The 25,801-nt window shown below is 34.9% G+C and overlaps 1 protein-coding gene across 8 annotated transcripts in view; it reads right to left on the minus strand.

The window, feature by feature from the left end:
- The window catches only part of XRCC4 (X-ray repair cross complementing 4), a 236,406-nt gene that overhangs the window by 71,200 nt on the left and 139,405 nt on the right, over window positions 1-25,801 (minus strand). For all 8 annotated transcript variants that reach the window (XM_001504637.5, XM_005599586.4, XM_005599585.3 and 5 more), the window contains one exon: window positions 22,950-23,097. In XM_001504637.5, the coding sequence (XP_001504687.1) occupies window positions 22,950-23,097 (148 nt within the window). The remainder of the gene's footprint in view (window positions 1-22,949; window positions 23,098-25,801) is intronic.

Here is a 25,801-nt window from a genome sequence, read left to right on the forward strand (position 1 = left end):
TTTCACATTTGGAAATATGTTATGTATTTGTAAGTTTGTAATAATGCAGCTAAGCAGTGGTTTATTCTGACCCTCTATTCTGCTTATAACATTCACTTTATGGCAATGGTACTGAACTTTCAACCAATGTTGTCTCATGATTCCTTATCTTTTAAAGAGTAGGTGCTAAGAATATGTTATATGTGGACAAGTCTGTATTCCATTGGTCGGAATAAGTTAGGGTATACTGCAGTAGCAAATACCCCGGCATCTCAATGGCTTGAAACAATAAAGCTTTAATTTCTCCTTTGTACCCTATGTCCATCAGGAGTGGCCTGGAGGTTCCACTCTGCTGTCCTCATTCCAGGACCTAGGATGACAAGGGCAGCTGACAACACTGCCAGTCACTATGGCAGAAGGAAAGAAAGCTCTCTGGCTCAGAAATTACACATGACACTTTTAATCAAAACTTGCTGGTAAGAACTAGTCTCGAAGCTCCACTCAACTATAGCTGTGGAGTGCAATTTTACCACGTGCCCGGAAGGCAGAGAGCTGGATATATTTGCTGAACAGACTAATGAGTATCACAGTCACCCAAATAAAAGCTCTATTTTGGTTTCATGTGTCTTTGTTTTCTCTACCTGGCTGGACAGTGAGGTTATAATCTACAACTTAAAAGGCTCCTAACAAATTCTTTTGATTCAATGGTTATACATAAAGAGAAGAGGTCAATTTAAAGAGTGCTTTAGATAAAGCAATTACGTCCTTTTGGAACTTTTTCCCCAATACATATATATTTTAAAATCCAGTTTTGATATAATACTAAAGTTGCCAGGAACAGATAAAAAATTGTTCAGATGAGTTGAGAGCCCAGAAACTAATCACCTGGCTATTCAATGTATGTATAATCCATAAAATAGATAATCAAAAATGGACTGAATTATCAGTTATAATTGTTATAATCTATTAAAGAATAAATCCTAGAATCAGACATTACGCTAACATCTCCCTTTACCTTTCCTGTATTTGCTGTTTAAAGCTCCCCATTAGGAACCACTCAAACATTGTTGAAGAGAAACACCCACCCATGCTGACTGTTCTCACTTTAAGATCACAGCCAGAAATCCCAAATGTTTAGGACTCTCAAATCTTTATCTCGAGACCTCACTTCTCCCAGGAACTCCAGACTCATAAATCTTGATATCTCTGCTTTGATGTCTGCTAAGTTTTAAACTTAACCTAGCCAAAACAGAACTTCTCATTTTTCTGCTCTGCAAACACGCTTCTTTCTTAGTCCTTCCCATGTCTGAAAACCGCAACACTCACCTACTTTCTCAAGCCAAAAACATAGGAATCCTCCTGCTTCTCTTCTCTCCCTTATTCTGCTAAGTCAAACCTAGCAGTAAGTCCTGGCAACACTCCTGCTAAAACATACCCAAGATCGAGGAACTTCTCACTATTTCTCCCAATAGCCTAAGCCACTATTGATTTTCACCTGGACTACTCTAAAATCTCCTAACTGATTTGTTTTCACTAACTCCCTCCTCATATATTTTCCACATAGTGGTCATAGCAATCTTTCAAAACAAGCATCAGATCATGTCATTTCCCTCCTTAAAATCCACCACTTCACTGTGAATAAAACTTAAAGAATATTGGCCCTCAAAGCACTGCAGGATACGACCATCTCCATTTCCCTGACCACATATTTATATCACATATCACTCCTCCTTCCCACTACACGGACCATCTTTCTATGCCTTCAACATGTCAGGTTTGGCTCTCCTTAGGGCCTGTGCATTACTTGTTTTCTCCCAGTCTTCGCAGGGATGTCTGCTTGCTATTTAGGTCCTTTAGGTTATAATAGGTTATAAATAACCTTTAGGTTACTTAAATATCAATTCCTCAGAGAGACCTTCCATGACCACTCTGCACAAAGAGGAAACTTCTCGTCCTATCTTTTACATCACTATCTTTTAATTATCTGTATATCTCTTGATTATTATCTGAGGTGTCCTTGGTTAACTGTTTATCTTTTGCTTGGTGTATACCACTAGAATGTAACATCAGCTGTTTGCTCACCACCATACCCTCTCTGCTTAGATCTGTGCCCTCGTCAGTACTTGGCTCATGCTAGGTACTCGGCAAACATGTATTGAAAAGATATTATGATTTGAGTATGCACAAGGTACATGGTATCAGCAAGCAAGGTACTACCAAAGTTACATAACATAATACTTCTAAATTCATCTTTGGTCATTTTATTCTGAAATTTCTGATGATAAAAGTTATTAGATTATGAATTATTACACATAATAAAATGTGTTAAATGCTTTCGTGGTATAATTTTACCATAAGAAATTAACTTGACCTGGAAGACAATTTACATTCAAATCTGGACAGTAGGACACTGGAAAGGGAAAGTAACACGAACAAGAACAAGAGCAGAGGTAATAATCAATATCGAGCATTTACCACGTGCCTGGCACATTATGTTTGTCATCTCATTAATTTTAATGAGCTGGATGTTACTATTCTTATTTTAGAAATTAGAATATTGAGGCTAAGAGTGATTAAGTAGCTTGCCATAAATCACACAGCAACTAACTGTCAGAGTTAGGCTGTAAATCTACATCTCCTTACTCTATGGCATGCCCTTATAAGACAGTTAGGTGGTGAGTCTGGACTGCGGAGCACCAGTAGGTACCACAACCATAAAATTAGTGATATTGCTTTCAAAGAGCTGATGGCTAGTAGGCCTTTTAAAAAAGAGAGAACCGTACTTAACCGCAGAGCCTTCAGGTAACAGTGCCATATTTTATTGTATTCATTAACTTCATATTGTATTAAATTTTACATTTACCTTCAATGATACTGGTTTTCCATTCACAATAAAAAAGTGTAGCTTCTTCTTTAAATAAGCATATTTAACTTAAAAAGTGAAATGATTTAATAGATAACTCATAATGCAAGTATTACCAAGAAGTGGCAAAAATTGTGGAGGAAGGTAGTGAAACTCAGATACAACACAAATCCAAGTGGTGGCCTGTGCATGACTGAAGTTAGGGAAATTCAGGACCATTGTACTTATCTTTTTAAGTAGGTTTTCAAAAAAAAAATTAGTGATATATCAGGAACGAAAGATGTAACAGCAAGGGAACACCCCATATTAACAGAAGTATGGTGTTCATTATTCTCTGTGTAGATCACACAACATCTGAGATATAAGCAAGTTCTGGTGACTTGATGGTAATGGAACACTGGCAAACTATATGCATTCAGTGAGAACTAACTCCAACCAGGAGATTGATCAGGTGAAAACCAAGTTATACTTGGGGAATGTTGATAAACTTAGGCTCTTTTAGCTTGCAGAAAAAAAATTCAGAGGATGAAATGGTCTCCATATTAAATGGAGTGATACCTTATTTATAGGTTGAGTTTTAATGGTGGATCTTAACTTGGAAATCAAATTATCCTGAAAAATCTTCAGGAAAATATTATACTCCAGCATGATATACCAATTTCAATTGGTCCAGCACCACAGGGTTTTCCTTCTATTTTGATAAATGGCTACTTTTTTTCCCATCAAGCAGTAGAAATATAAAGTAGTTGCCTCGTGTTTACTGGCCATGTTGTATGAAAAAGGTTTATCTTTAAATGTGCTGTTCATGTTATAGAAGGATAATGACAACACAGACAGATGGGGGAAAGGAGATATATGTTTCCCATTTCATACTCACTCCCGGGCATATGTTTGTGTATAATGCCCAGAACCATTTAAATTGTTTTTTTTCCCTCTCTCTCTCCCTTGCCCCTTTTGATGGTGGGAGAGGTAGATGGAGAATGTATGCCGAACATGCATAAATTGTATGCTCTTATAACGTGAGTCCTCTCTATATGAGTGGCTTTAAGGTAGAAGATTTATCTGATATGACACAGAAGGCAGAACTAGGGCCAATCGATGGACATTACTGGGTGAAATGGGCTTTCACTTAAAGCAGTAAGCCTTTTGTCTCACAAAACATTTATATAAAGTTTACATGGCCATATATTTTGGATTAGATAATCAATAAATTCCATTCCAAAATTAACACAATAATTCCTGAAACAAGTGGACACAATAAAAAGAAAATAGTAGGAAGAATAAGAATTATTGTCTGCTACTTTAAATTATCCACATTAGTGCTTCCTTTATTGCTTGGAGTCCAAATGGGACCATAATAAGTAATAAACTTAAGATTCTTAGAGTAAATCAGTGATATATAATATCCCTGATTTCATTCAGAGTGAACGAGTCATTGGATTGGATGTCCTACCATTATAAATTATTTGAAATGTAGCACAGGATTACAATAATTTTGAAGTTTAAAGAAAAATGCATAAGACAGGAGAAAATTATATAATAATAAATATAATATAAATGCCAAGAGAAACAAGAGTTTTCAAAGTTTCAGGTCACTTTAACCAAAAGAAAATTTCAATTGGCTTCATTGAAAAAACAGGGTACAATAGTGTCTCTGAAAGATAATCCCGGAATGCATCTGAGTCAGCAGTTGATTCAATGGGCTAAATAAAATCTCTTCTGTATTCCTATATGTAGTCTGTGTATATCTGTATTTTAAAAGTTATCATATTATATAGAAATTCTCTTTTTATCTATCTGCCTTACCTGCTACCTTGAGAAAAAGGAATGGTACAGTGCCTGCTACTCAATAAATGTGGGTCTGAAGTCTGAGATGGATTTAAATATAAGGTTATACATGATATACTATCAAACACCACTGACTAGAGAACCCAAGAGTAATAAGATGATTTTTAAAATAACAAAAGCAAGTTGAAGTTATGAAAAATAATTATTAATAGCAAACCTCCCAAGGAGGACTCGGCAGATATTCACAAGAGCCCAGACAACCAGAAAAATAAACTTTCAACCTCTATATACTATCATGCTGAGACCCTTTCCCTTCCTCCCTTCCCTCTTTCTTTCTTATTTTTTCCTTCCCCTTCTCCCTCTTCCATTTGTCTCTTTCAAAACATCTTTCTCTCACTTTTATTTTTTTTAAAAACATGCTTTTCTAAACTGCCAAAGACACATGGTACAGGACTTCGAGAAAGAATTGAAATTTGTGGTGAATTCAAGATTTCTCTTTTTTGACTAAGACTTCAACTCCATGAAAAGAGGGACTTCGTTTTGTTGGCAAATACTAGGCCTGCAAGTATTTGTTCAACAAATTTTTTATTAGAAAAACTGTCTCCTCCAAAGAACCCCGTTTTAAATACGAAACTTCCTACTGGCTTGTTAATAGAAATTATCATTGTTCATAACAGTATTATAAAAAATGGCAGAAGACATTTCTGTACTCTCTATATACTGTAGAGCATGTAGAGAAAGTCAAAAGAACGTGACATAAATATGGGATTCACAGCTGAGAGCATCTTAGAGAGGGGAAGATAAAAATAGCAATGATACATAATAAAAAATAGTTAACATGTACAGAGTGCTAGTTATGTACTTGGCACTGTGCTAAGATTTTTACATCCAGTATCTCATAATTCCTACAAATCCAGGTAGGTGCTATTATTACTCTTTTTACTGATAAGGAAACCAAAGCATAGCAAGGTAAAGTGTGATGTCTGAAATCTGACAGGTAGTAAGTTGTGAAGCTAAAACACAGACCCTGGCAGCTAGATTTCAGAATCCACACTCTAAATTACTATAGTATGGTGTTGGCCTACACACAAAGTAAATCAGGATAATTTTATCTGGTAAGTCCCTCATTTTATAAAGAGAAAAACTAAGGGCAAGAAATGTTGAGTGACTTGGTCAAAATTATATTTTCTACTTGACTCGGTCATTATCAAAAGCATAAAATCACATTCATGTACCTCCTATATGAAATAAGCGAGCAAAAACCTCCCTGGAGCCCACAGCCCTCTCTGGCTACTTCTCCATTTGTCTGTTCACTTTTGGAGCAAAACTTCTTGAAAGGTTTACTCACATTCTGTGTATTCTAATTCTTACCTCATTCTACTCTAATTAACCATCTGTCTCCTCAAGGCTTCCCTGAGACCCCAGTAGATTCTCTGTCCTTACTGTACTTGATTTCTCAGTAGCATTTGAGAGAACTGACCTTCCTTCTTAAAACATATTTTTGGTTTCTATTAAGTCATAATCACCTCATTTTCCTCCTATCTTAATAATCTCTCTTCCTCAGAGCTTGGCATCCAATTGGTGATGTATGTAGAGCCTGACCCCCAAACCCTGGAATGTCCTAGGGCTCAATCTTGGGGATCCTTTATTCAGAATCTGGGTGAGTGCCTCTGTCCCATGGCTTTAAGTACTAACTACAGTCAATTCTCATTATTCACAGATTCTGTATTTCTAAATTTTCCTACTCCCTAAAATTTATTCATAATCCACAAATCAACACTTAAAGTGCTCTCTCAATCATTTGAGGATATGCACGTGCAGTGAAAAATCTGAGTTCTTGAAGTGTATGTGCCCAGCTGAAGTGGAACAAAGGTAATGCCTTCTGGTTTCATGTCTCATATTATACACAAGTTCTTTTTGCAGTATATTTGGTGCCATGTTTTTTGCATTTTTATGCTTTTTATTGGTGATTTTTCTTCTTCAAATGGCCCTCAAGTACAGTGCTGAAGTGCTGTCTAGTGTTCTTAAGCACACGAAGGCCATGACGTTACCTTACAGGAGAAAATACATATGTTAGATAAGCTTTATTCAGGCATGAATTGCAGTGCTGTTGACCATGAGTTTAATGTCAATGAATCAACAGTATATATCAAATAAGGTATCTTTAAACATAAACATATATAAAACCAGGTTATGTATTGGTTGGTTGACAAAAATGTGACCAGAGGCTCCAGGAACCTAACCCTATATTCCCCCTAGGGACAATGATTCAGTACTTGCTAATTTAGTGTTCACAGCAACTTTATAGAACATAACTGCTGAGAATGAGTATAGACTATACATGTCCATGGTTCCCAAATCTTTTTAAACAAATGAATAAATCACACAATTAGTTTCAAGAGGCAGGGGCAAGGTCATTCAGAGCATGCGACCCACGGTACTGAGTTTAGCTTTTAAGTACAAGGGGTTGCCATTGGAATATTTTAGGGAAGGGATGGAAAGTTGGGAGAGATGAGGAGGAATATAAAGACGTAACATAATTTCTGCTTTCAGAAGTTTACTTTGTAGAGAATGGATTATAGGATGGAGAAGTGGAAATGGGGAGAACAAAAGGGAGCAGGCTGCCGTCATCCAGGTAAACGATGATTGTGTCCTGGACTAAGGTAGTGGCAGTGTAAGTAGACAACAAGTGATTCAGTTCCAAGAGATGTCTTAGAGGCAGAAAGTATGAGACCAGCAGATGGCCTGAATGTGGGGTGAGAGAAAGGGAGAAGTTAAGAATGACTTTTAGTTTCAGGCTTTTGTTGCAGATGGTACAACTGTGTAGAGGGTAGCACCACTTACCAAGAAGGGGGAAGACACAGCTGGGTGAGATCCACTTAATATTTCCTTTACCTCATTATAGATAAGATCCATTCACTGTTTCATTTACTCAATAACTACAGAGTACCTAGTATGTGCCAGGTATCATGCTAGTTTAGAATATTTTCCTTTTGTAACTGTCAATTTGTATTGAATTCCCAATTCTGGATGTTAATTTTTTAACTCTATCAAAGGTAATATGTTTTCTCACGTGCCGTCACTGATCTGTGTGTCCATCCTTCATTAAAGAAAAGAGGTAGTAATTTTCACTTTGTGTTCTTTATGCCCACCTCTAGTATTCATTTTAGTTAAGCATTCCAAATGCACCAGGAACTATTATACCACATAGCCTCCTTATCACACTATATTGTAATTAGTTACTGGTCTGTTTCTGCAATGACATCATATCCTCCAAGAGGGGAAGAACCTGGTCCATCTTGTTTGGTGCTGTAGCCCCAGCACCAAGCACAGTGCCTGACACAAAATAAGTACTCCACTACTCTACTAAGGTGGAGATTCAAGGCATAGGCCTATAACCAATGTCTAACAGTAATCTGTAATGCCAGTTTTCTTTCCTATGCTGGGTTTATTTTCCTCCTTTACAAGTTATTGGTATATGTATCTCAGAGCTTATATGGAGGACTCCAAAAGTACACTTCAGACCTGAAAGACCATCTTATTATTCAGTAAGAATATTGAGACTTTCATTTGTCTTACTTGCACATTAGCAGTTGAGAATAAATGAAATATTCTCTTTAACAGTTTCTATGCTTTATACGGTACTTTTTAACCAAAAATAAACCTCAATAAATAAAAAATTATTATTTTCATGGTTTCCTTGAAATAGGGCTATACAGGGCTGTTTGGTTTTATACCAATATCTCACCACTTCATTAGTTTGCCAAATTTATTTGTGAATACAATTCTTATTTTATCTCCTATGGTCTGGAACCCTCTAGAAAGTCATATATCTTGGCCCTAGGCAAAATGCTTTATAAAATCAGCACTTTATAAAATCAAAATCCTTTATAAAATCCATAACAGATTGTGACAGTAAAAAAGTTGATTTTCTCTGTAGTTCATAAGTAGAATATCATATAACTCCAAGCAAGAGAAACCTCATAAAGTCAGATTGAAATGAAAAGATATGTCCAAAAGGAATACTTCCGTGGCTGGAGCTAACAAGAACCCCTACATCAAGGAAGGTGTTCAGAAGCTATAGTACTTCACCTTCCAGAGTGACAACCTTTCTTAAAGCGTGATTTGAAGACAGCTTACTGATTCACATGCCTATATGATAAATTAAGTTAAAAATTTACATAAATGAAAAGAAGTAAAATAATACACATAAATGTAGCATATATCTATATACTTGAGTATATAAATATGGAAAAGGAAACTTTTCTGGTCTTTTGGGAAGTCAATGCCAATGACCACCAAATTTTGTTTATCCAGCTTTTGTGGTGGGCCGATTTCTGAAGTAAGACAGATGACTTACTTTGATAAAGACCATGTTTAACAAATAGCTTTCAATAGCTCATGAGGCTTCCCAGGTCTTTGGTGGTAAGAGGATAACAACCTTAAGTGTTTCTCAATCCATCCCTTCCTTTCCTTTCCAATCACACATACTTAGAATAGTTATCCTTCTTCAGATAACTCTTCCTGGACTACTGTAATATTCTCCTATCTTCACTGCAGATCTGCAAACATTCCCTCTACCAAATATATGGTTTCCAGGGAAATATTCTTTTTCTTTTTTTTGAATGATCAATAAATAATAGCTTTTATTTTTATTGTGGTAACACTGGTTTATAACATTATATAAATTTCAGGTGTATATCATTATATTTCGATTTCTGTGTAGATGACATCATTTTCACCACCCAAAGACTAATTATAATCCATTACCACACACATATGCCTAATCACCCATTTTGCCCTCTTGCCACCCCACTTCCCCTCTGGTAACCACAAATACAATCTCTGTTTCTATGAGTTTTGTTTGTTGTTGTTTTCATCTTCTACTTATGAGTGAGATCATACGGTATTTGACTTTCTCCCTCTGACTCATTTCACTTAGCACAATACCCTCAAGGTCCATCCATGTTGTCACAAATGGCTGGACTTTACTGTTTCTTACGGCCAAGTAGTATTCCATTGTGTATATACACCACATCTTCTTTATTCTAGGGAAATTTTCTTAAAGCACTCTTTATTATGCCATTCTTTGCCTCAAAACCTTTAACAGTTCATTGCCGCGTTCATAAAAAAAAGTCCAAATAAATCAGCTTAGCATTTAAGTCCCTTCGTGATCTGGGTTCTGCCTACCTTGCCAGCTTTATTTGCATCTCTATGCACCTCATGATATGGTCACTAGTCCCCTATCTTCCAGACTCCTCGTCCATGCATTTACTTATGCACTCTGTTCCCCTGACAGGAAAGGAAAGCCCTTCCTTCTAGTTAGAGGAATCTCAAATTTCTGTAATAAAGAGACCCAAAAAGCACCACGGCTCAGTCAAGCTAGACATTTATTTCTCTCTCACACAACAGTCTAGGGGTAGCTGGGTAGTCCATAGTGGATATGCTGCCTTTTGCTCCAGGAGATTGTCCATGGACTAGGACTTGTCCTCTCTTGTTGCTCTGCCATCTCCTAGGATGTTTTCCTTAAATGCTAGGTAGAAGACAGGCTAAGAACAGAGAAAGAGACAGGGGAATCTATGCCCAAGCATTTTACGGGCAAGATCCCCAAATTGCACATATCATTTCCATTCATATCCCAGTGGCAAGGATTTTGTCACATGGCCACACCTCACTGCCAGTGAGGCTGGGAAATGCAGCCTCTAGGTTGGCAGCCATGGGCCGTGTTAGAACTTGGGGACACACGGGGTGGCAGAGGTGGTTCAATTATTGAGAGAAAAAAGGGAAGTCTGGAGACTGGGTTCAGTTATTAGTCTCTGTGCTATCTTTCTTCAGTTTATGTCTCTAGAAATCCCCACACCCCTACAAACCACACCTCCTTCTACCCAGTCATCTCTGATCTTATCACAGGATCTCCTTCTTCCACAGTCCTCCAAATAGAATGTCAACTACCTCCTCTGAAATTTCATAGGTCTTGTACCTATAATGGAACTTGGCATATTTTACCTGTATACATATTAAAGATAGCTTGTCAGGAAATACAATGTGGCCAAAAAGGAAAAGGGATGTGTGTGCTATTGATTAATTTTGCTTTACTGTTTTATTTCACATATAAAAATTGTTGAAGACACAGCCTGTGCCAATCTCTTTATTCTGTATTTCTAGAAGTGGTGTATGCAGGAGTAAGCACTCAATAATGCTGGCAAAGATAACATTGCTTTTTTCAATGCACTGATAATTTATCTTCATTTCTTATAAAATTAACATTTTAAAAAGTAACACAAATAAATTTGATCTAGAGAAATTATAATTTTTAGGAATTTTTTAGAAACAAAATTACTGTAAAAGATTTTCAATTAAACAAATGTTCTAAAATTTTACTAAAAATATTTTTAAATAATGATGTTTAAACAAAGCATGTCTGTGCTCTTTGCCCTTGAGTAACGATTTACCAAAAGCAAACAAAATCTTCAAATAATATTTATGAATCATAATAGATTTTTAATTTCTCTATTTAGGTTTTTTGTTTATTGTTTGTTTTTTATTCTGTTTGATTTCTTTACTCCAGTTGCCAACATCTCAGCTACTTGTGGGTTTATATCTTCTTATTTTGACATAACTAGCTTATACTTTCACACAAAGCTTAGAATATGAAACAGCCTTCACTTCGACTGTGATAAAATATTTTGTTTCATTTCATGATGTTTTAATACAAACCAAATACCTATAATATTTAGTTGCATATCATAGTAGATGACAAGTTATAGAATTTCACTATTAAAATGCAAATTTTGAATATAGTACACCAAATAATAAAAAAATACCTATTTTTCTTTCAATATTGAACTATAAATTATGAGCAGGGAGTCATTTTCTTTGATTAATAACCTCTCTGACCAGTCATAATGAATATTTACACATTATTCTATGTTGTCAGAGTGCTTAAAATGCCTGAAACAATAACTATTATCAAGCAAAATTTAAAGAAATTTTATGTAAGAAAGTCTGTCAAACAATAGGAGTCTAATAAATGTATGAAATATATGATAAACTCCCTTTACTTAAAACACAGAAAAATTATAACAGCTTCCTATTAAAATTTTTTTAGAACAAAAATCCAAGCTTGTCAGTAATTTGAAATCTAAATGCATGTAATAGCCTGAGGGAACTGTAGTAAAACGGTTGTTCCCAGACTGAGTTATAAATATCGAAATACTTTATTTAAACATCTATGTAATGTCCTTTGAAACATGTTATTTTGAAATTACGTTAAAATAGAATTTAAAATACATGTACCTATAAGACTAAGCCTCTGACACATTTAATAATCATGCTTTAAAAGGCTATAAAGCTGTGGTTAATATTGAATATGTTTAAAAATATTAATATGTTGCCCTTTCTGTATAGTTAAAAAAATCCACTCAGGCAAACTTTATCTTAAAAATGTAACTGCTGATTTTATTGGCAAACCTATAATAATGCATATGATCAATCTTTACTTAATTATTTTGAGTCGCAAACACAATTAATAAATCATCTTTGAAGTGCACTGACCATAATCAGTATATTCTGGAACAAGTCCAGGGGGCCATTAATCAAAACACGCAGCAAGAAAAGTGAGAGCCACAGCCTGAACAGTTAGGTAAACACACAGCGCAGCTAATAAAAACCTATCTCGTTTGAAAACCACCACTGTGTTTACTTTTGCAACTAAGATAAACATTATGATAAAATTAAAGTTGTGTAAAAAAAAATGAGGTTTCCTCATGATGACCAAAGTAAAAACACAGCAATTACACATACATTTTATGTCCCTAATTTGACACTAAAGAAATTTAAAGTTCAGTTACCAAAAATCTTCAAGAATTAGATATTTGAATCTGATGAATTATATTATCCATGTTAATTTAAACATACATACACACATTTCAAATATGTTGAGTTTTAAAGTAGAAAAAAAGCAATAAATTGTTGGGTATTTTTAAGAATCAAGGTATAAACATGAAAACAGGTTCTTTTTGAAAGACTAGGATGGCCAACTACCATATTCTAAATTGATTAAATTGCAAAAAATTAGTAAATGCTTCAGTGATTTGGAAATTAAATTTTAAATGATTAATAATATAAAATATGATAGAATACAAATGTTTATATATGCATATTTATATATATATCAAATTAGTCAACTGCTTTTAAAAACTTGGCCTTTGAATTGTATTTTCCTCCATACATACTATGCTATTGATTGTTAAATGGAAGAAAAGAAGACTTGCTGAGTTAACACATAGAAGGGTATGGGCAATCCTCATTTCCATAAGAATTATGAGGGAAGGAAACACTCCAGGTTTGAAAATTTCATAAACATAGTTTTCTTACCAGAAACAGGCTTCTAAGATTTAGCCCAAAGCTTGGGGAAAATAGTGCTTTAAAAATAACTGTACATCATATTCCTAGAGTGTCCTACTTAGATTGTGCTTTCATATACACGATCTCATCTGACTCTCATATCTATGTTGAAAGGCAGGCAGGAGGTACATTAACCCAGTCCTTGCATTTACAGAGCTCACAGTTCTGTTTCTACTGTGTTATTGTAGAAATTTTGAACAAGCAAACCTCCCTGAAACTCACCTTTATTCAACTATTAATAAATATAGATATAAACAGAGCTCTAATTCACAGAGTCATTCTGAGAATTAAACGAATTAATGGAATTTAAGTGCTTAACACAATGCCTGGCACACAGTAATCAAATAAATATTAGTTACTGTTATTTTTGAAGCAGTAAATAAAGTAGCTAAAAAGTAAGGTCTTTGGAATAAGATGATCTCAGATTCAAAATCACAGACGTAGCACTTGTCTTTGGGCAAGTTACTTAATCTCTCCAGGTCTGAGCTTCTTAATGTATGGAATGGGCATAGTTAAATGAGATAATGCATATAAAGGGCTTAGCACAGGACATAAGTATTCAATGAAAGTTAAATATTATCATTATTATTGATGGATTTAACTAATAACTTATGTAAATACAAGATGTCATTAACAAAAATTAAAAAGCAAATGACAATCTGGGAAACATAAAGATTAATATTTTTAGATATAGGAGCTCTTATAAAGCAATAGGAGATAAAGACCTCCACCGAAAATCAGCTGAGGGGTAATGGATAGGTAATAAACAAAAGACGAAATGCCAATAATCAATAAACATAGAGAAAAAATAGATTTCTCTAACGGTTAGACACAAAAATTAAACAGTGAGATACTATTCATTGATTAAATAATTAAAATGATCTGGCAATGATCAAAATGAATTGGAAAACAAAAGAACAAAAGACAACCCGTGCTTGTGGGAGTACAAATTGTTAGAGCCTTCTGGAGGAATTCCAGCAAAATATAACAAAGAAATCACAAGTACATATGCCCTCTGATCCAGTAATTCTACTTTTGGGAATTCATACCAAGGAAATAATCAGTCATATGTGCAAATTTATGTACAAGTATATACAACATTCTTAGTAATAATACAAATGTGGATAAGGCCTAAATGTACAATATAGGAACTGGTTAAAAAAGATTACGGTACATGTATACAATGGAATACTATAAATATAACATGATATTGAAGAAATGTATCTATTAAAGTAGAAACATGTTTATAATATATATAAATTTGAAAATAGCAGGCTACAACATAAATGGTATGAGCCTTGTTTCGCACATAAAGTGTAGAAGAAGAAGAGATCTACAAATACACAGAGTACCATGGTGTTTGTGGTGGTCATCTCCAGGTGGGTGGGGTTATGTATCTCCTGGTCATCATTCTGTTTCTGTGTGCTTTCTGATTTTTCTGGGATAAGCATGTGCTACTTCTATACTCAGAAAACAAATAAAATCAACCTCATTTTATTAAAAAATAAATAGATTCCTTCAGTAGGTAAGTGGATTAACTGTGGTACATCCAGACAATGGATTATTGTTCAGCACTAGAAAGAAATGAGATATCACGCCATGAAAAGACATGAAAGAAACTTAAATGAATATTATTAAGCAAATGAAGCCAATCTGAAAAGGCTATATATGGTATGATTGCAATGATATGACATTCTGGGACAGGTAAAACTATGGATTGAGTTAAAAGATTACTGGCTGCCAGGAGTTAAAGGGAGGGAGGGATGAATTGGTGGAGCACAGAGGATTTTTAGGGTAGTGAAACTATTCTGTACGATACTACAATGGTAGATATTTGTCATTATATACATGTCCAAATCTATAGAATGTACAACATCGAGAGTGAATCGCAATGTAAAATACGGACTTTGGATGATAAAGATGTATCGATACAGGTTCATTGATTGTAACTAATCCCTAGTGGGGGATGTTCATAGTGGGGTTGGTTGTGCATGTCTGGGGACCAGGGTATATAGGAACTCTGTACTTTCTGCTCAGTTTTGCTGTGAACCTAAAACTACTGTGAAAAATAAAGTAAACAAGTAAATAAATATATAAATGAATTAATACTGGGCTTTTCCCTTCCCTAGTCTTAAATTTTACTTAGATTTTCATAATCCGTACAATGATGAAAACGTTGGAAGAAGTGTATCAGAAGGCAAACAAATAACTTTCTCCAAAACGCCATCACAAGAGGAGTCTTAGTAAATATTTTATTTTAAACTCCATTTCACTGCAAGTGGGTTACTGTGGGGAAGTGGGCTCCCTAGGACCCTGAAACACTTTGGTATGCATGATAACTTTGGTTAAGCAGCCAGGAGAACCTAAGATCTATAATTATTCCTCTAAACAAAAGTATATGTACTGTGCAATTTCATCCAGGATGATGCTGTAAGCTTCTTGTATAAATAGGAAAGATTTGAACTTTTCTGGTTCTAGGAAGACTATACCTTATAGAAACTGTATTAGTGGCAGTTGTGCAATATCCCACCCCACTCCAAGGAAGTGAGGAAATACTGTCCTAAGATATGCAGCATCTTTTCCTGCTCCCTGTGGCCACATGGACTATAGTAAGCTTGGGTAACCCTGGTTAATTAAATCAGAGTTAATCTAAGAAGGGTGTGTGTGTATGTGTGTGTGCGCGTGTGTGTGTGTTCTGCCACCTACACTCACCTAAAATACTGCAGCTATACAACTACTTAATGGGACCACTTTATGGTTGATTCAGAACACACAGTTAAAACCTCTTCACTACAGTTCAAGGAGCAACATCTGTGAAAAGTTATAATTTAATAATATCTTTAATGTTGTTTGGAACAACGTGTTAGAACTCGGTGTTTTCAGAAGACATCCATCACATAGAAGATTAAATCATGTCTGTGGGCCTCACATGAGATATGTGAATGTATATATTTTTTACCTGCTAACCTGCAGAAACAAAGACTATATAAAAGTATCTAAAGCCTATACAAGTACTTATTTGTACTTTTGGCCCAAACTATTTTAATGGTTTCATCTTGCAGCTGAGACGATGATGAAGTGCTCCTTCTAGGAGTGTACCAATGTGTTCCAATCACTAGAATTCTCTCAGAAAATAACCCTGCTGCTCAGAGAGCCATCAATTGGACAAGCAGGAGGTTTTCTGAGTAGCAGAATTGTGGGAGAGGGAGACAGAGGTCCCACGTACACAGCAACAAATTTTTCTTCAGATACATTTAATGCCTAATACTCTATAATTACGGTCAAAAGGTTCTTATATTTTTAAGATCATTGATGCTTGAGAATTTTGAGAGTTCACATCCTAAACTGGGGCCTTGCAAAATGCTATCCCTTGGACTGTTACCAAGCCCTTTTTGGGAGGAGGGAGGTAGCCTGCATGAGGGTGCTATGCTTAAGGACATTTGAAAAATGATTTTAAAAAGTCAAATGAATTCTTTAGTATGGGGTTTTTCAAAGCCTTTAACATATAAATCTCCAAGTTTTGGGGGTTGGAGCATATGGAAGCATGGGAGCTATGGAATGCAGCAATTTCTAAACTTGTTTAGATATGGAACCCTTTGTAGGCTACTTATTAAGATCTCCTTTAAAAACTTTATAAATTCTGCAGAACAAAGTCTGTGAACGATATTGTAAAGAATAATTCTGGACTCATTATCATTTAACCTCAATAAATGCCTTGACTTTCTTCCCTCCACCTATCCAAATCTCAGAGTCGGAGGCATTTTGTTCCTGCTTATATATTTAACTCTTCTCCTGACCACAGGGACCAATGCTTTTTCTCATCAAGGATCATTTAAGAAAGAGCTCAAAATTAAGTTAGAGTTGCTTCAGACCTGCAATAGCACTTGTTCCTGCCCTAAGAAGAACTTTACAGCCCAGTTTTGGTAAGCAGTTTATTATCATACATCCCTTACAGGACTCCCTGTGTTGGTCTCCAGCATAATCTTGATTTGGTTGTAACTCGGGTATGGCTCTCTTCTTGTCCACCTCTCCCAGGGTCTGGAGCCCTGATTCTAAGACAAATTTTTCATTGAAAGGTCCCTTGTTCAGATACTAATATCAATATCTCTTAAAACTAGTTTGCTTTTGAGAAAGAGAACCTACAGAAAAGAGAAACAGAACAGCTATAAGGAGGTAAAGTAGAATTTTCAGGTGGGAACAAATGGGCTGAAACAGTGGAAGGAGTGATAAGCATTAAAGTAATAATTAAGTCATTTAATTTGAGAATTTTGTTAGTTGATTTTATTAACTGGTTGCTAATTTCAATAAGACTGGGACATTGCCTCAATTTAGACAAATAAGTAAATAATGACTGGATTAATTAAACAATTTGTTAAAATAATCTAACTAGTCTACCTGGCCACAACGACTTCCTGTCACACCAACAGTATGCTATTAATAGAGTTTTATATTAGCTTTTTTTTAGGATGTTAGAAGAATTAATGAGAGCTCTTAAATTAAAAAAAAATTTAAATGGAAAATTCTTCCTTGGTTATTATGCTGTATAATAAAGCTATACCTCATTAAAAATTTAAGTTGGGTGCCTAATAAAACCCGAATATAGTGCTATTTCATTTAGACACATATTGTTCCATTGCCTGCTTATACAAAGTAATTTTACAGTGTTCTCATTTACACTCAAGATTTTACCTGATGATGTTAATAAAGTATACAAATATGAAACTAATTTTACAATTTCTGTAGTCTTTGTCAGCTGGTTCATTTTGTTTAAAATATGGAATTAAAAAGACATACCAAAAAAACTCTACAAATCATAATTTCAAGTGATGCAAGATAGTAAATAGCAAGGAATGCACAGCATATGGTTATGTTGAATAATGACTCCTAGTGTTGATGCTAGTTGACAGAAGAGGATGAGTGTTCCCCAAGCAGAATCATATTGTGTGGATTAGTCACACTAAATTTTTTAATGAATATTTATCAATATATACCAGATTCAAGGATTTCAGAGTCTTACTAAAAGCAGGAAATCATCAAAGATCTAAAAATATTCCTGAAAAAAGCATTTATATTTACCAAAAAAAGGGCAAAATGGCAGTAACAATTCTACACCTCAAGACTGCTAACACATGCCAATTCAAGCTATTAGCCCTATGAGCACTCTATATAAGTTTCAGTATGTTTTCAATTTTCTAGTTTCCTGTGTTTCAAAAGAATGAAAGTTTTATTGGGAATACAAAATTGTACAACATTAAGCAGTTTGAAAGTAGACCTAAAAAGAAAGAAACTAAGTACAATAGCTTTAGATAATTTTAAATGATTATATCTAAGAAGATGCAATAATAACCAAAATATCAGAGTTTTCTAGTCAATCCAATATTTTGACAACTCTTAAGAAGAGTTAAAAAGCAGTATCAAAAGGTAGGGAAAACAGATGAAAAATCCTCTGTGATGGAGAAGCAGAAATGCTACTATATACATGAGAAAAGGCTGAATTTATAACAAGAGCCACACCACCAGATTTGGTCTAGCCTCTGAACAGCCCTCAGCCTCAGCGCATTCCCTCCCCTTCTTGCTCCCTCCACTCCCATCACACTCACACATTCCCCCTGGGCGCATGCCTAAACGCTCTGCCCTCAACCCTACTACTGTACTCCTCGTATCTATGTTATGATATGGTTAAGACTTGTCTTTTCTCACATAGACTAAGCTTTATGAGATAAGAGACTGTGTTTAGTTTGCTCAGCAATGTGTGCCTAATGCTCAGCATGTAAACATCTGTTAAACAAATGAAAGAGGGAAAGCCATGGTCAGAATTCTTTTGTTCTCCACAGCCAACAGTATCTACTGTGCATTTCCACAGACAATGTGAAATCATGTGGTAGTCACACAATGAATGTAAATTTTACTGAAAGGGTATTGCAGGACGCACAGAGGAAATAACATTGTGAGAGATTGACAAAAATGTTGAAATCTAGCATATGCTTAGAATTGAAAACAACTAGTGAAGTCAGTATCCTAGATAACTTTAATGGGATATAATGGTTAATACGCCATGGCAATGTGAACGATAAACTCAAAACTTTCTGTGCAATCTTTTCTTCAGCACTAAGAGAAGTATACAGAATTGTGTAACACATTCATTCTCAGTTAATTTTTTCTAGTTAAACATGGCTAAGAATACAAGGAAAATGAATATGGCAGAATATCCTTTTTCACAAACAAAAGTCTTTAAGTATTCAGAATTTTGAAAACTCTTGATAATGGTCATCTGAGAGTTACTTTTATTCAATGTCCTTAGAACATATGCTTAAAGAGATACCCACCCAAATATTTCATGACTTTTACCAGGTAACACAGGTTTATAAGCAAGCAATACCTTCTTTAGTATAGTAAACTGGAAGGAAACAACATGTAGTCAAACAGCTCCACACACATTAGTAATTGGTTAATGCTGAACCAACAGTTTAATTTGGTAAGATAATAACAGTATTAACACAATAATAATAATTAAACTGGGTTTATAGCTAAATTTGGCAAGTTAAAACAACTCATCCACACAAAGACAGCCTCTTATTCTCTTTTATGAACAATGGAGAATATGTCATTCATTAATCCACTGAATAATTATTTAAAATCACTCACTAGCTATGTGACCTTGGGTAAGTTACTTAAACTTGGTGTACCTTTGTACAATACAGTATTTGACACTGTTTAATAGAATCATGTCTACAGTACCACTCCCCACTTTGTTCTTGAGATGCAGAGCTGGAGAAGGCAAACAAAGAAATATTATGGAAGATGCTAGTGGGAATGTATGAAGGGCTAAAGGCCAAGGGAATTGATGTTTAGAGTTAGAAGCCAATATTTTTTCACCCCTAAGTAACAAACTAACCACATCTGCATTTGTTTGAGAGGCTACCGTAGAGTATAGTAACCTAACTGTGTACACGTTGTTTATCAGAAGTTATCAGAGAGAAAAGGTGTTTAGGAAGGTAGGAAATAGGTAGTAGTTTGAATGTGAAAGATAAAATAAGGGTTAATCATCAGTATTTGATGATTACTCATCAGCAGATTCTAAGGTCTTATTCTTAGATTTCTTTACAGTTATGGGCTTGTCTTGTTTTTTGTTTTGTAGAGGCGTTCTAATTTTTTTTATGAAAAGAATTGGGAAAGTAGAACTAGTATTTTGAATTTTAAGAGCCATAAAATTTCAGTAGGCTGTATTCAAAATGGAAAAAACACCCCAAAGTATTAAAAAACATGAACAAAATATACAATTTATCTTTTTGTTTAATTTGAGGAAAGGAAGAGGAATTGTAAAGTGGGGCATCATCAATATCTAATAGATAAATACTAAACTAATCCTTTAATCTTTAAAATTCTTCTTGACATCTAACATTTATGTTTCATTTCTACTTAGGGGCTGTTGAGCCTAAAAGTCCAAAACGAAATAACTGGTAGACAATTCAAAACAGCTGATATGGTTTATACCAACTTTTAAAGTAGGGAAAGTATAGAAAATAAATATTGGGGTCTGGCCCAATGGTGCAGTAGTTAAGTTTGCATGCTCTGCTTTGGCGGCCCGGGGTTCACAGGTTCGGATCCTGGGCACAGACATTTACACAACTCATCAAGTCATGCTGTGGAGGCATCCCACACAAAAAAAATAGAGGAAGATTGGTAGAGCTGTTAGCTCAGGGCCAATCTTTCTCACCAACATAAATGAATAAATAAATAAATAAATAAATAAAAATATTGACATGATCATCTAAACATGGACAAACAAAGGAAAACAATATTAATCGCATATATGCTGGTGGAAACAAACACATTACCTTTACTAAAAAGCCTAAATGAAATATTTAGTCTTGATTCATATCTAAACTTCTTTCATCTCTGTACCGTGAATACCAGAATCCTGTTTAAGCAATGTAGCGTATTCAGAAAATGTTAGTTACCTCAAAACCTTACATTTACTTCACATGTACGGTGAAAGATCTAAGATGCAGCTCTCCAACCTAAAACCAACATATTTCATTCATCCCCTAGACCCTGAAATCCTTATCAGACAAAACACTTAGACCAAAAGTTCCATGAGGACAGGGGCGTAGTCTATTTTCTACTCTCCTGAATCCCCAGGGTCCAATATTAAGCCCGGAACATAACTGCTACTCATAACTCATTTGCTTAGAGATTGACTGAATGAAGTACAGAGTTTTCTGAATATTTCAAACTGCTTATTGTAATTTAATTTTCTCCTATATTGATTTATAGAAATAGTTTTGATCCTCTAATGTTTGCAAATTGGAAATAATTTGGTTCATTATTTAAGAGATCATAAAATACTCTGAACTCTATGAAGCCAGGGGGTTATGAGCTAACGAATAAATTCAGATGATATACACAAAGTAGTAAGAGTTTAGCACACATTGGGTTTTTGCATATACGTCTGAAAGCAGTAGGGACCCATTGTAGCATAGAAACGGTATTTTCAAGTACAAGTAAACCAGGCCAGTTGTGAAAAGAATAAAAACCCAATGATAAATAGACAAACAATTCCACTACTAACTGCACAATGCTTATTTTTATGTAAGAAACTGGAAAACTCCCTCCTGATGGGCTGTCAGTTTCCTGAAGGCATGGGTTGTGGCTATCTTGGAATCTCATCATCCACAACAGAATTCTGAAACTTTTGCTCTCAAGACCCTTTATACTTTTAAAAGTTCTTGAGGACCTCAAGAGCTTTTGTTTATGTGGACTATATTTGCAATATTCAAAATTAAAATTGAGAAAATTTAAAAACATGTATCAATTCATTTAAAAATAACAAACTCAGTACATGATAATATAAATAACAAATTCTTTATGAAAAATCGTTATATTTCCCAAACAAAAAATCTTGTGAGGGTAATGTTTTACACTTTTGCAAATCTGTTTGACAGCTGGATTGAATGAAAACAGTTGGATTCTTATTAGCTTCTGCATTCAAACAGATGTGACTTTTTTTTTTAATTGAGGCAACACTGGTTTATAAGAAATGTTATTCTAATTGAAATATATGAAGAAAATCTGGCCTCATGCAGGTATGGAACTGAAGAGAAGATGACCCTGTAGATCACCAGAAAGAGCTCTGGGAACTCCCAGAGGTCCCATTCCACACTTTGAAAAACACTGGTCTACACTATCGTCTGTCACAAGGCTATTGCTCAATAACCATTTGCTAAATTAATGAAAAGTTTAGGGAAAAAGAAAGAAATTCTCAGGGCATAGATACATATATGCAAACACACAAATGATGTACACATTCATTTTTGACTCAACTGATAATATTATTTATAAATGCTGATTGTTTTGCTGCAATGAAATGTTAATTATCCCAATTTCTCAGCTCATTACAACTAAATTGAGATGTAGATTGAAGGAGAGTAGTCTGGATAAAAAAGCGAAAAACAGTAAAAATAATGTATATAATTCCAAAATTTAATAAAAATAAATGGATGACTAGAAAGATACTTTTTACTTGAAAAAGTACCAAGCTTAACAAAATCAAGTGGCTAAGAGGAACGGTCTATGGGTCTCTTTAAAGCAGGAAATTAGATTGAAACACTTTACTGAACACAAGCTGGATTCTAATATTTTTAGTATCCTACATGCCATTTCTAATTAATTCACGAAAACCACAAGAAAAAAATGTTGCTCACATTTTTAGCACTTCTGCTTTAAATATTAATAGGAATTAACCAAATACCAGAGAAAATATATTGATTAAAAGATTTTACAATTTCCAAAATCATAATTTTTGTTCTTTAAAAAGAGGCTTAAGTGAATTCAGAAATAAAAATATAATTTTTAAGATTATATATTAGATTTTTAAAGACGTCATCTCACTCTGTTGCAAAGAATAACTTACTTTGCCTTTTCTTGATGCTGTTTCTCCTGAGAAGCCATTTTGGATTCTGTCCCAAGATTTTTTGGCATCCGCTGCCTCCTCTTTCTAGTTGGTGCAATATCAGTGACATCAGGACTTGAAATAATAGAATCATCTCTTCTTAAAGTAGCTAAAATAAAATGACATAAAAATGTGACCCAACAAAATCATGCATATAATTTGTGAGTAAAGTATTAACCTGCTGCTTTAGCACTGATATAAAGTAACAATTATAATCAGCAAAATTCTTTTTTAAAAATTTATTCAGATTTGGTGAAGTGAGCCAGTTAGACAGTGTGTAATACTTTAATATCAATATTGTATATTGATACATATGGAATATACAATAAAGTATATTGTACACATGGAATAATCTGATCAAAATGGTCTTTTCCTGTCTTGGGCAACAACCTTCCCAAATGCATTACAGGCACAGTTTGATCTCTCAGTGCTAGAAGTAAATAAAAGTGCCTTAGAGGCACCTCTAAAAGGTGTTTGGGGGCAAAAATATTGCTATAGGAATAATATGAATCAAATTGATATTAAACAGCAATTATTAGCAGGAATGGGGACGTCTGCTAGCGATCCAGGGATAATTTCATAGACTTTTCGGCCAACTGTGGGGAATAAGCACAAGAAAAATGTAAGAAAATACTAACGAATGTCTCCAAGGTGGCTAAACCATTAAATTACCTGTAAAAGTATTTGATACACATGAGACAGAAGCAACAACAGAAACAGGCTTGATCTATATTCCTTTATAAACAACTTAGTTCTAAAGAGCTTTAGGGGAGTTCAGAATATTCATTCTTCCCTCCAATACACAGCACATTCTGCAATACTACATGTTTCTGTAAAAGAAAAGAGCTCTTTTGCTACTGGCAAATAATGAATGGGGTAATAGAGGGCTAACAGAGGCACTTTTGTTATTTGCACCTCAATCAATAACTGATGATTTACTAATTAGTATACTGAATAACAAAAATATGTAAATTGGTGAAAACAAGGCACAAAAACAAGCATGACAAACATTGCATATCGGCTCTCATGAGCGAAATTAAAGGCATTCGAGATACACAGATTGGTTAAAGTATTTCAGAGACACTCCCCACTATTCTATGAACAGGGTGTAAGAATCCAGAGGGGTCTGTTTACACTTAGAGATAATGCCCTGTGCTAAATCTTAGTAGTTCTGTGTCTAGTTGTGAACTCTGGACAACTGTGGTTGCCTGATGCCAGGAAGAATCGCCATTCCTGCCTCAGAAATCTTTATACTTGTCAAAAGTGAACATTTTATGTGAGGGGGTGACTGGGACACCTAAAAGGACAAATAGCTGAAAATTCTTCAAACTTACAGGACAGGTTCACAAATTATTTTGTGCTTACTTGCTAGTAAATATTTAATTGGTAATTGTCCGTATGTGTGGGAAAACATAGTCGGATGATTTATTATTATTATCCCACACTTCAAACTTCTTGGTGGCTACCATTATTTACCACAAAGAACATAAGAGTTGTGTATAACCAAGTGTTTCAGGTCACTTCACTGCACGATTTTTATTCCTTTCTCTTGACAATTGCAGTGTAGCCTGTCTATACCATTGTCATGAGAAAAATGGGATGGCATACAAAGTTAATTACTGCTTAAATGAAATCCATATTTTTTGGTTTGTGTTTGCACCATGAGAAACAGTCTTCCCTTTAATTTATTACACACATGTAATAGCACATTGTATGGTGATAGCTTCTCTTAATTTATACATACCTTTACAATGAAGTTTTAATAATATTTGTATAGGCTTTAATAAAAGGAAAAATGTTCCATCCTATCCTTTCCTCTCCACCCCACAATGCCAGAAACCAGCAAAAAGAGGTACTACTCTAATACCTAAGTATTAAATTCCTCATCTCAAGCATTCCTCAAATTTCAACCCATCCTACTTCTATTCTCTTCTTGGGCTAATGTTTGGTCCTCTTATTCCACTTGGTCTTGATGCTGGATACTATATTTCTATTCTGACGTTGGATCCCTTGAACAATGATTCTGGGTCTCCAAACAGCAAAGCTGTTTTGTCTACTACAACAGAAGGGATCTGAACTACATCTACAGGGAGTCAAATACGGGATTTCCAAGATCCCTACATTATTCATAACCTTACATATTTCTAAGAGCAACAATTAAAGCTTTCACTTGCAAGTCTTGCATCCCATTTTTAAGGAAAAAAATCAATTCATATTAAATTTACTAGGCTATACATACTCATTTTAGCTATGAGGAAGAGTGTGAATTGAGTTGGAAAAGAAAGATAAATGTTCAAAGGGGAATAAGGAGGAGTGTGGCCTGATTGAAGTCGTGTTCATGGGAGAGAGAGAGAGATGCAGGAAATGAGAAGGGATAATTATGAGCAGCAGAGAAGGAGGGGAAGGAAAAAGGAGACAGATATATTAAATAAATTTGCAAGCTTTCAACTCCAGGCAGAAGAGTATAAATTTGATACTGGCTGTGGTGTTTTTTCCTAAGGTTCTACATCCAGAATCCTCAGTTTTTAATATTATCGTCAGTTTCTCTGTCATGAGAATGTCTTTCACTGTTTCCAAGACTCTTTTAAAAAAGAAAAGAAAAACTATTGCCAATGAACTTACTACAGCTGAAATACTGACTGGCAGAGCTATGGGATGAATTTCCAATTCTCACTAGGTTCAGTGCCTCTAGAAAATGGGGAATCTTTCCACAAGCCTTGCTATTGTAAAAGGTGGCTCCACAGAAAGCCACACTTCTTCCCGTCTGACAGAAGAGCTGCAGGAGCCTGGCAGCAGCAGTTCAGACATGAGAG

The sequence above is a fragment of the Equus caballus genome, chromosome 14 (genome assembly GCF_041296265.1).
Source record: "Equus caballus isolate H_3958 breed thoroughbred chromosome 14, TB-T2T, whole genome shotgun sequence".
NCBI classification, from domain to species: Eukaryota; Metazoa; Chordata; class Mammalia; order Perissodactyla; family Equidae; genus Equus; species Equus caballus.